This window comes from Plecotus auritus, assembly GCF_963455305.1.
Source record: "Plecotus auritus genome assembly, chromosome: 1".
NCBI lineage: Eukaryota > Metazoa > Chordata > Mammalia > Chiroptera > Vespertilionidae > Plecotus > Plecotus auritus.
Genome location: NC_137770.1, coordinates 139,294,207 through 139,307,517, shown reverse-complemented (window position 1 = coordinate 139,307,517; position 13,311 = coordinate 139,294,207). Strand labels below are relative to the sequence as shown.

The 13,311-nt window shown below is 41.8% G+C and overlaps 1 protein-coding gene across 6 annotated transcripts in view; it reads left to right on the top strand.

The window, feature by feature from the left end:
* The window catches only part of LOC308235059 (protein adenylyltransferase SelO-like), a 66,489-nt gene that overhangs the window by 19,647 nt on the left and 33,531 nt on the right, over positions 1-13,311 (top strand). For 5 of the 6 annotated variants that reach the window (XM_080643689.1, XM_080643692.1, XM_080643690.1 and 2 more), the window contains 3 exons: positions 8,543-8,612; positions 9,927-9,999; positions 12,688-12,771. The exons of the other annotated variant lie outside the window; for it this stretch is intronic. In XM_080643689.1, coding sequence (XP_080499815.1) covers positions 8,543-8,612; positions 9,927-9,999; positions 12,688-12,771 — 227 coding nt within the window. The remainder of the gene's footprint in view (positions 1-8,542; positions 8,613-9,926; positions 10,000-12,687; positions 12,772-13,311) is intronic. 6 annotated transcript variants of the gene reach the window in all.

Genomic DNA, 13,311 nt, shown 5'->3' with positions numbered 1-13,311 from the left:
GGCCTGCAATCTGGGACCCCTTGGGGGATGTCCGACTCCCACAGGGATCAGGCCTAAACCGGGAGTCAGACATCCCTCTTGCAATCTGAGACAGCTTGCTCCTAACCACTCGCCGGCCTGCCTGCCTGGTTGCCCCTAACCACTCTGCCTACCTGCCTCATCGCCCCTAACCACTCACCTGTCTGCTGGCCTCATCGCCCCTAACCACCTCTGCCTGCCTGATCGCCCCTAACTGCTCACCTGCCTGCCTGATCGCCCCTAACTGCTCACCTGCCTGCCTGATCGCCCCTAACCGCCTCTGCCTGCCTGCCTGATCGCCCCTAATCACTCTGCCTGCCTGCCTGATCACCCCTGCCCCCCTCTGCCTTGGCCCCTGCCACTGCAGCTTCATCCAGAAGGTCATCTGGAAGGACGTCTGGAAGGTCATTTGGGTGTCCGGTCTAATTAGCATATTATGCTTTTACTAGTAGTAGTATAGACTAGAGGCCCGATGCATGAAATTCGTGCAAGAGTAGGCCTTCCCCCAGCTGCCAGCACTGGCTTCCCTCTGGCACCCAGGACCTGGGCTTCCCTCCAGCTGCTGGCAGGCACCCAGGACCCGGGCTTTCCATGCAGCTTCGGGCTTCATCCGGAAGGTCATCTGGAAGGATGTTTGGTCTACTTAGCATATTATGCTTTTATTATTATAGATTATTATAGATAGACTAGACTCCTGGTGCATGAATTCATGCATGGGTGGGGTCCCTCGACCAGGCTGGTGATCAAGGCTGATGGGGGCGGGCAGCCAGCCGGTGGGAGGGACTGTGGGAGGTTAGCCAGCTGTGGGAGGTTCGCTGTGGGAGTACACTGACTACCAGGTGGCAGCACCTGTGTTGAACGTCTGTTCCCTGGTGGTCAGTGCACATCATAGCAACCAGCTGACTGGTCGTTTGGTCATTTGGTCACTGAGGCTTTTATATATATAGATTTTTAAAAATGTTTTTATTGATTTCAGCGAGGACGGGAGAGGGAGAGAGAGAGAAACATCAATGATGAGAGAGAATCATTGATTGGTTGCCTCCTGCACAACCCTACTGGGGATCGAGCCCGCAACCCAGGCACATGCCCTTGACTGGAATTGAACCTGGGACCCTTCAGTCCGGAGGCCAATGCTCTACCCACTGAGCCAAACCAGCTAGGGCTATATATAGATTATTGACCATGTTCCTATGCTGTACTTTACATCCCCCTGACTATTCTGTAACTATCAATTTGTGCTGTTTGTTTTTTATCCTCACCTGAGGATATTTTTTCCATTGCTTTTCAGAGAGTGTGGAAGGGAGGGAGGGGGAGAGAAGAAACAGAGAGAGAAACATGGATGTTAGAGAGACACATCAACCACCCCTTTGCCCCCTGCCCCAAATGGAGGAGGGGAGCGAACCAGCAACCCAGGTACATGCCCTTGACCAGGAATTGAATCCCAAACCTTTGGTGCGCAGGCACCTGCCAGGGCCAATTTGTACTTCATAATCACTTTACCTTTTTTACGCATTTTCCCAACCCTCTTCCCATCTGGCAACCATCAAAATGTTCTCTATATCTGTGAGTCTGGTTCTGGTCTGCTTCTTCATTTATTTTGTTTTTTAGATTTGACATATAAAAGAAATCATGTGGCATTTGTCTTTGACTTATTTCACTCTAGGTCCATCCATGTTATTGAATATGGCAAAATTTCATTCTTTTTTATGGCTGAGTCATATTTTGTTGTATGTATGAACCACTTCTTTACCCATTGTGACCCTTAGGTTGCTTCCATCTCTTGCTTATCTATATATATAAAAGCCTAAGTGACTGTTATGACCGGTCGACCAGTCCACCGGTCACTATGATGCGCACTGACCACCAGGGGGCAGCTCCTGCGTTAAGCGTCTGCCCCCTGGTGGTCAGTGCACTCCCACAGCCAACTTCCTGAGGCCAGCCAACCTCCCGCAGTCCCTTCCCTGGCTGACTGGTCCTATCAGGACTGAGCAAGATGGCCCCAATTGCCGGCCAGGCCAAGGGACCCCATCCATGCATGAATTTGTGCACCGGGCCTCTAGTTGTAAATAATGCTCCAGTGAACATATGGATGCATATGACTTTTCAATTTAGTGTTTTGGGTTTTTTCAGATAAATACCCAGAAGTAGAATTGCTGGGTCCTTCATTGTCTCTTTTTATAGACTTTGTTTTAAAGTCTAGTTTGCTAGCGAAGCTTTTTTTTTTTTTTTTTTTAATTCATTTCCATTTTCATGAAATATCTTTTCCCTTCGCTTTACTTTCAGTCTTATGTATCTTTGATCTGAAGTGAGTCTCTTATAGACAGCATATGTAAGAATCTTCTTTTGTTATCCATTTAGCTACCGTATGTCTTTTGATTGGAGCATTTAAACCATTTGCATTTAAAGTAATTGTTGTTAGATATGTATTTATTGCCATTTTATTATTCACATTTCTGATCTTTATTTCCTTCTTATTCTTAAAGAAGACCCCTTAATGTTTCTTATAAGACTGTTTTGGTGGTGATGAACTCCTTTAGCTTTCTCTTGTCTGGGAAGTTCTTTATCTGTCCTACTCTAAATGATAGCTTTGCTGGGTAGAGGAATCTTGGTTGTAGGTCTTTGCTTTTCATCATTTCAAATATTTCTTGCCAATCCCTACTGGCTTGCAAAATTTCTGTTGAGAAATCAGCTGACAGTCTTATGGGAGCTCCCTGTAGGTAACTTTTATCCTGCTGCTTTTATGATTCTCTTTGTCTTTAACCTTTTGCATTTTAATTATGATGTGTCTTGGTATGGGCCTCTTTGGATTCCATCTTGTTTGGGACTTTCTGCACTTCCTGGACCTGCATGTCTGTTTCCTTCACCAAGTTAGGGAAGTTTTCCATCATTATTTTTTCAAATAGGTTTTCAATTTCTTGCTCTATCTCCTCTTCTTCTGGCATCCCCATGACCTGAATGTTGCTACGCTTGATGGCGAGAAGCTCCTTAAACTAACCTCATTAAAATATTTTTTCTTTTTGTTGTTCTGATTGTTTTCTGCTACCTTATCTTCCAAATTATGGATTTGATCCTCTGCTTCATCTACTCTACTGTTGATTTTCTGTAATGTATTCTTCATTTCAGTTACTGTATTCTTATTTTCTGACTGGTTCTTTTGAATGTTTTCTATCTCTTCATTGAAGTTTTCACTAATTTCACCTACTTTCCCCCTAAGTTCTTTGACCAACCTTATAACCAGTGCTTTGAATTCTGCATCTGATAGATTGCTTATCTTCATTTTATTTAGTTCTTTTTCTGGAGTTTTGTTCTGCTCTGTCATTTGGGACATGTTTCTTTGTCTCCTCATTTTGGCTGCCTCTCTGTGTTTCTGTGTATCAGGTAGAGCTACTACATCTTCCTGTCTTGGTAGAATGGCCATATGTAATAGGTGTCCTGTAGGGCCCTGGGTCACACAGCCTTCCCAGTCATTTACCTAGGTGCTGCAGCTGCACCCCTTTGTGTGGTCTATGTGCATCCTTCTTCTGTAGTTGAGCCTCGATTGCTATTGGTATGTCAATGGAAGGCTGATTGGCTGTGAGGACTGGCGGCTACTATAGTGGAGGATCTGCTTTCAGGGACTGACCTCATAGTGCAGAACTCACTTCAGTAGGGCTCTGGTGTCCAGAGTCTACTACTTCAGTGTATTGCTCATTTAGGTGGTTGGGTGGTGCTCTGGTGTGGTCTGAAGCTGTTCATGTGGTGTACTGGCTCTGTGATTTCCCAGAAGGTGTAAGCCAAGATCAGATGCCACCTGTGCCCTACCTGGGGCCATCCAGCATAAGCTACAGAACAATCTGCAGATGGCTGCTACTGTGCTGGGTTTGGAAGTGACCAGGAAAAGCCAAGCTCTGAACTGAGGAGAGCTGCCACTGCCACTTAACGAGAGGTATAGGACACAATGAGGCAACATGCCACTTGTTTGGGGTTTGTGAACCTTTGAGAGAGTTTAGGAAGACTTTGGCATGAGCCAAGACAGGCCATTTGTTTGGAAAATCCACTGGCAACAGTTTGGGTGGACCTAAAAGTTTGGTGTTGTGGGGTCTCAGAGTATCACCAGTGTGGGGTGAATAGTATTAGCCAGGTGGATGGAGACTCAGATATGGCACCCACCTGTCAGCTCTACTGGGGGGGTTAGGGGAGGGTTCAGCAAAGGAACAATGGCCTCTGTCAGCACTTTTGTCTGGGAGAAAGCTTCTCTTCCAACTCTCAGTCCAAAGCCACAGAATTCAGTTCCTGTGCATATGTCCCTGGTACCTTTTAAACTGCTGCCCCAGCATTGGAGCTCAGAGTTAGTGAGTCCAAGTAAGTCCATAATGGGACCTTTAAAAAAAACTGCCTGGTACTGGCACAAGAACAGACATATAGACCAGTGGAACAGAACAGAGAACCCAGAAATCAACACAAGCCATTATGCTCAATTAATATTTGACAAAGGAGGCAAGAGAATACAATGGAGTCAAGACAGTCTCTTCAATAAATGGTGTTGGGAAAACTGGACAGATACATGCAAAAAAATGAAACTAGACCACCAACTTACACCATATACAAAAATAAACTCAAAATGGATAAAGGACTTAAACATAAGACGGGAAACCATAAAAATCTTAGAAGAAGCCATAGGCAGCAAAATAGCAGACATTTGTCATAGCAATATCTTTAACGATACAGCCCCTAGGGCAGTGGTCGGCATACTGCGGCTCGTGAGCCACATGCGGCTCTTTGGCCCCTTGAGTGTGGCTCTTCCACAAAATACCACAGCCTGGGCGAGTCTATTTTGAAGAAGTGGTGTTAGAAGAAGTTTAAGTTTAAAAAATTTGGCTCTCAAAAGAAATTTCAATCGTTGTACTGATGATATTTGGCTCTGTTGACTAATGAGTTTGCCGACCACTGTCTAGGCAGGGGTCCTCAAACTACGGCCCGTGGGCCACATCCGGCCCGCCGAGGACATTTATCTGGCCCGCCGGGTGCCGCTGCCTGTCTTGCTTAGCAGCTGACTCGTCCCGGGCCCGCAGTGCGCATAGGAATTTGTTCATAGTTTTTTTTTTAAACTATAGTCCGGCCCTCCAACGGTCTGAGGGACAGTGAACTGGCCCCTTGTTTAAAAAGTTTGAGGACCCCTGGTAGGGCAATGGAAACTAAGGAGAAAATAAACAAATGGGACTACATCAAAATAAAAAGCTTCTGCACAGCAAAAGAAACCATCAACAAAACAACAAGAAAGCCCACTGCATGGTAGAACATATTTGCCAATGTTTTCTCCGATAAGCGTTTAATCTCCAAATTTACAGTGAACTCATACAACTTAACAAAAGGAAGATAAACAATCCAATCAAAAAACAAGCAAAGGACCTAAATAGACACTTTTCGAAAGAGGACATAAGGAAGGCCAAGAGACATATGAAAACTTGCTCAAAGTTACTAATCATCTGAGAGATGCAAATCAAAACAAGGAGGTACCAACTCACACCTGTCAGAATGGCTATCATCAACAAATCAAAGGACAAGTGCTGGAGAGGATGCAGAGAAAAAGGAACCCTTCTTCACTGCTGGTGGGAATGCAGACTGGTGCAGCCACTGTAGAAAACATATGGTGTTTCCTCAAAAAATTAAAAATGGAACTTCAATTTGACCCAGTAATCCCACTCCTAGGAATATATCCCAAGAAAGAATATAACACCAATCAGAAAGAATATATGCACCCCTATGTTCATAGCAGCACAATTTACAATAGCTAAGATTTGGAAACAGCCTAAGTGTCCATCAGCAGATATGTGGATTAAAAAACTATGGTACATCTACACAATGGAATACTATGCTGCTTTAAAACAAAGCAATTCTTACCATTTGCAACAGCATGGATGGAACTGGAGGGCATTATGCTAAGTGAAATAAGCCAGTCAATGAAAGAAAAATACCACATGATCTCACTCATTTATGGATAATAACATTATAAACTGATGAACAAAAATAGATACAGAGGCAGAGAAGCTTTGAACAGTCTGTCAAACTACAGCGGGAAGGCTGGGGAGGGTTCGTGGGTAGGGAGGGGGGGAAAGAGATCAACCCAAGGACTTGTATGCATGCATATAAGCACAACCAATGGATGCAAGACACTGGGTGGGGGAGTGTGTGAGGGCATGTGCCGGGGCGGGGGGGGGGGGGGGGGCGGGGTAGGGGAGGCCGGGGGAAGGTCAATGGGGAAAAAAAGGAGACATATGTACTACTATTTGTAATACTTTAAACAATAAATTAAAATTAAAAGAAATAAAGTTAATAAAGAAGAAAACAACTGCCTGGGACTCCAGCCACCCTGTGTCTCACTCAGCCATAATCCTTGCTGGTTTTCATAGCCAGAAGTTATGGGAACTTCCCTTCCTGGCATTGGAACCTTGGGTTTGGTGGGGGAGGGGGGGGTAGCATCCCTTACTCCTCAGGGGGGACCTCCAGACCTGAGATATCCCTCCTGATTTTTAACTGCCATATGTGGGTGTGGAATCAGCCCATTCTGCGTGTCCATCCCTCCTGTCTGTCTCAATGTGACTCCTTCATATCCTCAGTTATAAGACTTTGGTTCAGCTAGGTTTCAGGCAGCTCTAAATGACGGTTGTTCTGTAGTTTAGTTGTAATTTTGATGTGGTTCTGAGAGGTTCTGAGTATCGCATTTCACCTACTCTGCTGTCTTGTCCAGAAGCTTCTCTGAGTTTCCTACTTTAGCACATGTTCACTGAGTTCATAGTCATCTCGGCTCATTGAGAGAGTTGTCTGTTCTCATTGGGTATTATTTCTAACTTTCAATTTATTTTTTGGGATCACTTCTATTTGGATTCACCATACCACTGAAATTGTTCCATCTGGTGGTCATACTTCAGTTATATTTCACTTCTCTCTCTGACATTTGATGTACATTGGTGACCACTTCATCCTTAAAATGCCTCCACTGGCTAACATGACTATATATACCTTTTTGTAAACGAAATGCCTGAAACAATTCTTGACACATAGATACTTATTAAAGTTATAAAATTATTAAATCATTCCTGTTGTTTTACTGGGTTTTAGTAATTCTCAAATCATATTTACAACCTCTAATTTTTTTTTATTCTCTCTTATGCAATGCAATAACACGATTAGTCGACTAACTAGAGGAGTCACTTAACGCATTGCGGACTGGTAGTTTTATTGCTAGCTTTACCCAGTGGCCAGGTAAGTTTCTATCGAATGAGTACAAAAAATGTTTTACATAAATGTTAAAGGCACGCTTTTAAATTTAATACCCATTGCATTTTGAAGTTATTTATTACATGTTCTTACAAGCTAATATCTTTTTAAAGAATTCGTGTGATTGGCCACAAGCCTTAGAACAGAAAACACGAGAATTCTCATAATCCGTCCGCAATGTGTTAAGAATGAGAGTAAAAAAACATGATACATATGCAACTTAAATATTTTAACTTCAAACATTGGCCAGATTTTTCTCATCTCATTTGTGAAACCTATGTGACCTCCACACATAGTTAGTCCCCTACTGTTTTGTTGTTGTTTTTAATCCTGACCTGAGGACTTAGAGAGAGGAAGAGAGAGAGAAAGAGAAAGAAGGGAGGGAGGGGAGAGAGAGAGAGAAAAAAAAAAAACATCAGTTGGCTGCCTTCAGTGTGCTCCCCGACTGGGGATCAAACCTGAAACCCAGGTATGTGGCCTGACCGGGAATCGAACCAACAGCCCTTTGGTGCATGGGACAGTACTCAACCAACTGAGCCACTCCGGTGGGCTGTTCTGTTGTTTTTATACTTTGTATATATTTCCATTATAGCATGCATTGTGCTATAATGTCATTATTTTTTATATGTTATCCTCTAATCAACTATATGCTTTTTGAGGGCTGGGTCTCAGTCTTATCCTTCTTCTTCCTATCACTTGCACAGGGCTTGTAGATATTCCATGGATGTTTATTGAGTTAATTTGAATTTGTAACATAATAAGATGGAATCTAATATGATGTTAGAAACATAGTTCCAGCTTTGATTAATATTGAGGAAATATTTCTCTATTGCTGTTTTTGGGGTACAGTCTTATTTTAATTTAAAAAATTTTTAAGTGTGAGCCCTAGCCGGTTTGGTTCAGGATGTAGTGTCGGCCTGCAGACCAAAGGGTCCCGGGTTTCATTCCAGTCAAGGGCATGCACCTTGGTTACAGGCCCTCCCTTGCCTGGGCCCTGGTCGGGGCTCATGCAGGAGGCTACTAATCAATGTGTTTCTCTCAAATCGATGTTTCTCTCTGTCTTTCCCTCTCTCTTCTATTCTCCCTAAAAATCAATGGAAAAATATCCTCAGGTGAGGATTAACAAAAAATTTTTAAATAAAATAAAATTTTAAGTGTGGAATCTAATGAATTAATGAATTGCAAGGGTGGATTTAGGTGATTGGATATTCAATACTGTATTCTGAGGAACATTGATGCTATCTCCTTTTAATCTTTTAATCTCCAGGACATTGTTAGATTTCATCATACAGGAACATTTCCCCTCAGTAGATATCAAAGAACCTAATAGATATGTGGTAAGTTTTTATTTTTTAAAAATATATTTTTATTGATTTCAGAGAAGAAGGAAGAGGAAAAGAGAGATAGAAGCATCAATGATGAGAGAATCATTGATCGGCTACCTCCTGCACATCCCCACTGGGGATCGAGGCCGCAACCTAGGCATGTGCCCTGACCAGGAATCAAACCGTGACCTCTTGATTCATAGGTCAATACTCAACCACTGAGCAACACTGTCTGGGCTGTGGCATGTTTTTAAAGAGAAAGAACAATACTTTTGCTTTCTCTCATTGGCCTGGCAACATTAGTGGTTACACCTTAGGACTTAAAAAAATTCAGTTAGGCAAGGAAATATAGAGCATCATGAACATTTTATTAGAGGAAGATAAGATGAACCACTTCATAAAAAAGGCATAGATAAGAAAGTTGTTTCCTTTGAAAGTTAGCTAGAAGAAAAGAATAGCTGTTACTACAACCTAACTGTATACATTTTTGTGGTTGTTGTTAATCCTTCCACAAGGAGACAACCAAGGTTCATGCCTTTGACCAGAATTGAACCCAGGACCCTTTGGTCCGCAGGCCGATGCTCTATCCACTGAGCCAAACCGGCTAGGGCTGTATACATTATTTTTTGAGAAGCATTTATAAGTTGATCACATATATTCTTTTCTCACCCATTAGATATTTCTAAAATGGTAGTTCTAAAGTAAACATAATAGGAAAATGTGATTTTCTATTTTTGTGAAAAAATTTTTATTCTTTTAAGAGTCACAGAGAAGAGAATCCATTGTTTTTCTTGGTGACTCATTTTAAAGTTTAATAATTCACTTCACTTACATTTAATTCCCTTGTGCTGAATTCTGATGCTTTTTCTTTTTCCTTTTTTCACCCAAAGATATTTTTCCTGTTGCTGTCTAGAGAGAGTGAGGAAGAAAGGAAGGGGAAGAGACAGAGTGAGGGAGGGAGAAGAGAGAGAGAGAGAGAGAAAGAGAGAGAGAGAGAGAGAGAGAAATAATCAATGTAAAAGACATCCATTGGTTGTCTCCTGCACCCTGGCTAGGGATCGAACCTGCAACCCAAGTACATGCACTTGACTGGGAATTGAACCAGAGGCCCTCTGGTGTATGAGCCAGGCTCCAACCACTTAGCAACACTGGCCAGGGCACTTTTTCCTTTTTTTGTTGGATATGGAGAAAGCCTGGTCATCATGCTATGTATGAGCCTTTTATGTATTATTTCTAATTGAATAATTTTATGTTCTTCCATATATAATTTCTATTTCTTTAGTCATCTGTTGGCCAGCCTTTATAAAATCTGAAAAATTTCTTTAGGAATTTTTTTCCATTGTGGTATCTGAGACGGCACAACTTATTGCTCTGTGGATGTCTATTGGTTTTGCTCATGGTAAGTTATCTATTAATGTTTCACTCTCTGATGAGGAAGTAGAATTAATCTGTAGAGGCAGAAGACTTCTTTTTTTATGTATTTCAAAATATTCCTGCCGTTGGGCTTCTTAGCATTTATAACATACTAGAGGCCTGGTGCACGACATTCATGCACGGGGGAGAGGAAGGGGGACTCCCCTCAGCCTGGCCTGTGCCCTCTCGCAATCTGGGACCCCTCGGGGGATATCAGGCCTAAACTGGCAGTTGGACATCCCTCTCACAATCCGGGACCCTGCATGTACCAGTGACCATTCTTTTCCTACAAGTGAAAGGCATCTTGCTGTTGTATGAGCAGCTACATTTTTTTTGCCCTGATTATAAAAAGTAGTACATAACATGATCCTTCTGAGGCAGTAGTACTATTTCCCCCCAATTTATGGGTGGAAAAACTGAAGCAGAGAGAAGTTAAGTAATTGGCTTTGTCACACAGTTAAAAGTGTCAGAATCAGGGCTGACCACAAAATGTGCAAGCCAGAGTCCATGCATGTCATCGCTGCATCATCCTATTTTTTCAGTGTTAGATAGCTTTGCCAGGTTTTAATTTTTAAATCTTAAGAGACTGTTCCCAATATCTAGGGTACAGTCCCTAGGCCAGGCCGATGATCAGGGCCATCTGTGGGGCGACAGATGGGGGGTGGCCATTGAGTGTCTGCCTCCTGGTGGTCAGTGCGCATCATAGCGACCAGTCGTTCTGCCGTTCGGTCGATTTGCATACTAGGGTTTTATTATATAGGATGAGTTCGTTTTTAGCAACAGAGAAACAATTTTCTCATGTTTAAAATGGTTTTGAATTGAATAGTGTACACAAAATAGAATAAGAATGACCTTATGAGTATATATTTAGATTTCCTTAAAGGTATTTTTTAAAGTCTTAATTATAAAAGTACTAGAGGCCCAGTGCACGAATTTGTGTACCAGTGGAGTCCCTCGGCCTAGCCTGCGGGATCGGGCCGAAACCTGCTCTCTGACATCCCCCAAGGGGTCCCAGATTGTGAGAGGGCACAGGCCAGGCCGAGGGACCCCACCAGTGCACGATCATGGCCGGGGAAGTATGTGGGAGGTTGGCCAGCCAGGGAAGGACTGTGAGAGGGCTCTAGGGTATGTCTGGCCTGTCTCGTTCAATCCTGATTGGCTGGGCCCCAGCAGCAAGCTAACCTACCAGTCAGAGCATCTGCCCCCTGGTGGTCACTGCATGTCATAATGAGTGGTTGAGTGGCCTTAGCATATCATTAGCATATTATGCTTTGATTGGTTGAATGGATGACTGGACAACCAGACATTTAGCATATTAGGCTTTTATTATATAGGATTATCTGCTTATGGTAAAGAATGTAAAATATAGGTAATTTTGAGTTCCATTCTCTAGGATAATCATTATTAACCATTGCATATCAAGTTTCCTAGACTATGTTGATGATATTCATATGTCTCCTACAAAAACAGCAGGGTAGTATTGCAAGGAATATCTGCCTGAACTATAAATAACTGAAAAGCAAGTTCTGTATATACTAAGGTCTCTAGATAAATACCAAAGGAGGACTCCACATTGTAGAACTTCTTGAAGGTGGCTTGCAAAACTTATTGAAACTGGCTTTAATTTTCACACGATCTCTGTATCTTTCTTAGGGCTGGATGGGAAACAGGATAGGTGTTTCAGAGTTTTTGCTATTATGAACTGTATTGCAGTGTCCACCATGCAACTGCTAGAAATTGAGAGTAAATAAGAGGAAGTTTGAGAATACAAAGATGAGTTCTTAAAAAAATTTTAATACAATGTTTTGTTGATTTCAGAGAGGAAGGGAGAGGGAGAAAGAGATAAAAACATCAATGGTGAGAGGGAATCATTGGCTGCCTCCTGCACTCCCCTCACTGGGATCGAGCCCACAACCGAGTCATGTGCCCTGATCGGGAATTGAATTGTGACCTCCTGGTTTGATGCTCAACCACTGAGACTCTGAGGCCAGGCTCAAAGATGAGTTTTTTAAGATAAACCCCTAAAAGTGGAATTGCTGGGTTAGAGAGTCGGTACATTTAACTTTTTGATAAACAGAACCATCTTCCTCTGAAAAAGGTTGAAACCCTCTCTATTGAACACTGTGCCACCATGTCCAAGAACCTATATTAGGCTGTTGTGTCCATGGCTTCCTCCTATCCCACACTCAGCCCCCATTCATGAACCTTGCACCTAAGAGGTCTTTCTCGCCCTACCTCCCACACTGCTCGTGGTCTGCAACTCAGTACTGTTAATGGGGGTAGGTAGCCACATTTTCATCTTTTCCCCTTCTCACAGCCTTTGAAAATTAATCTTATTCCTTTACTAGTCTCAGTTCCATTCCAAATAACATATATTTTAAACAAGTGCTAGAAATTGAGAGTAAATAAGAGGAAGTTTTATTTCTTGGGACTAAATTATTGGAAATCTTTGGGGACAGAGGAGTATAAAACAAAAGCCTAAATTTATTTTTAAAATATAGTTTTAATATAAAACTATTTGTCTTCTTTAATTAAACTTTTCAATTGATGATTAAATTTTGCTTCTTTCTAAAACAAATGCATTTCCATGACCTTTTCCATTATGGAAAATTTTATACAGTTAAAAAATGCTTTTGTTATTTTATCATGTTTTTGGAAATTTTTGTTGTTTTAGGTGTTTGTAATACTGATAACTTCAGTTTGTTATCCATTACAATTGACTATGGTCCATTTGGTTTTATGGAAGCCTATAACCCAGGTGTGTATGATTTATTTGTGTATATAAATACCTTATTCACAAGTTTATTTTAGATAAACTGTTATAGCTAATACAATGATGGGGTAGTAAAAGAATTGGGATCATTTGTAGAATGGTAGTTTTGTGTTATACTCAATCTTCTAGGTGCTATAGAGATACAAAAATGAATTCCTTGTAACTTCTGCCCTTAAAGAATTACATGTTAGTGAAGATGACCTGAAGGACAGTAGGGAATATGTTGTCAGATGTGAGTTTGGTTTCGGGCATCTGACCCTTAATGGCTCTGTGCCCTTGGACAAGTTACTTAACCTCTCACTTACTAACCTATAAAATGGAGGTAACACTAATATAATACTTGACAATGGAAGGATGAGAGCGGGCTTTGTGGACAACATACTACTTGAGTTGGAGTTTGAAGTCTGTATTTGATGACCTAGAAATTCTTGTAGATTAGAAATATATTCATCTATTAGGCAAATATTCATATTATAAAATATTTTCATGTGTATGGACATTAAATATTTATATTACTTTTGAGTT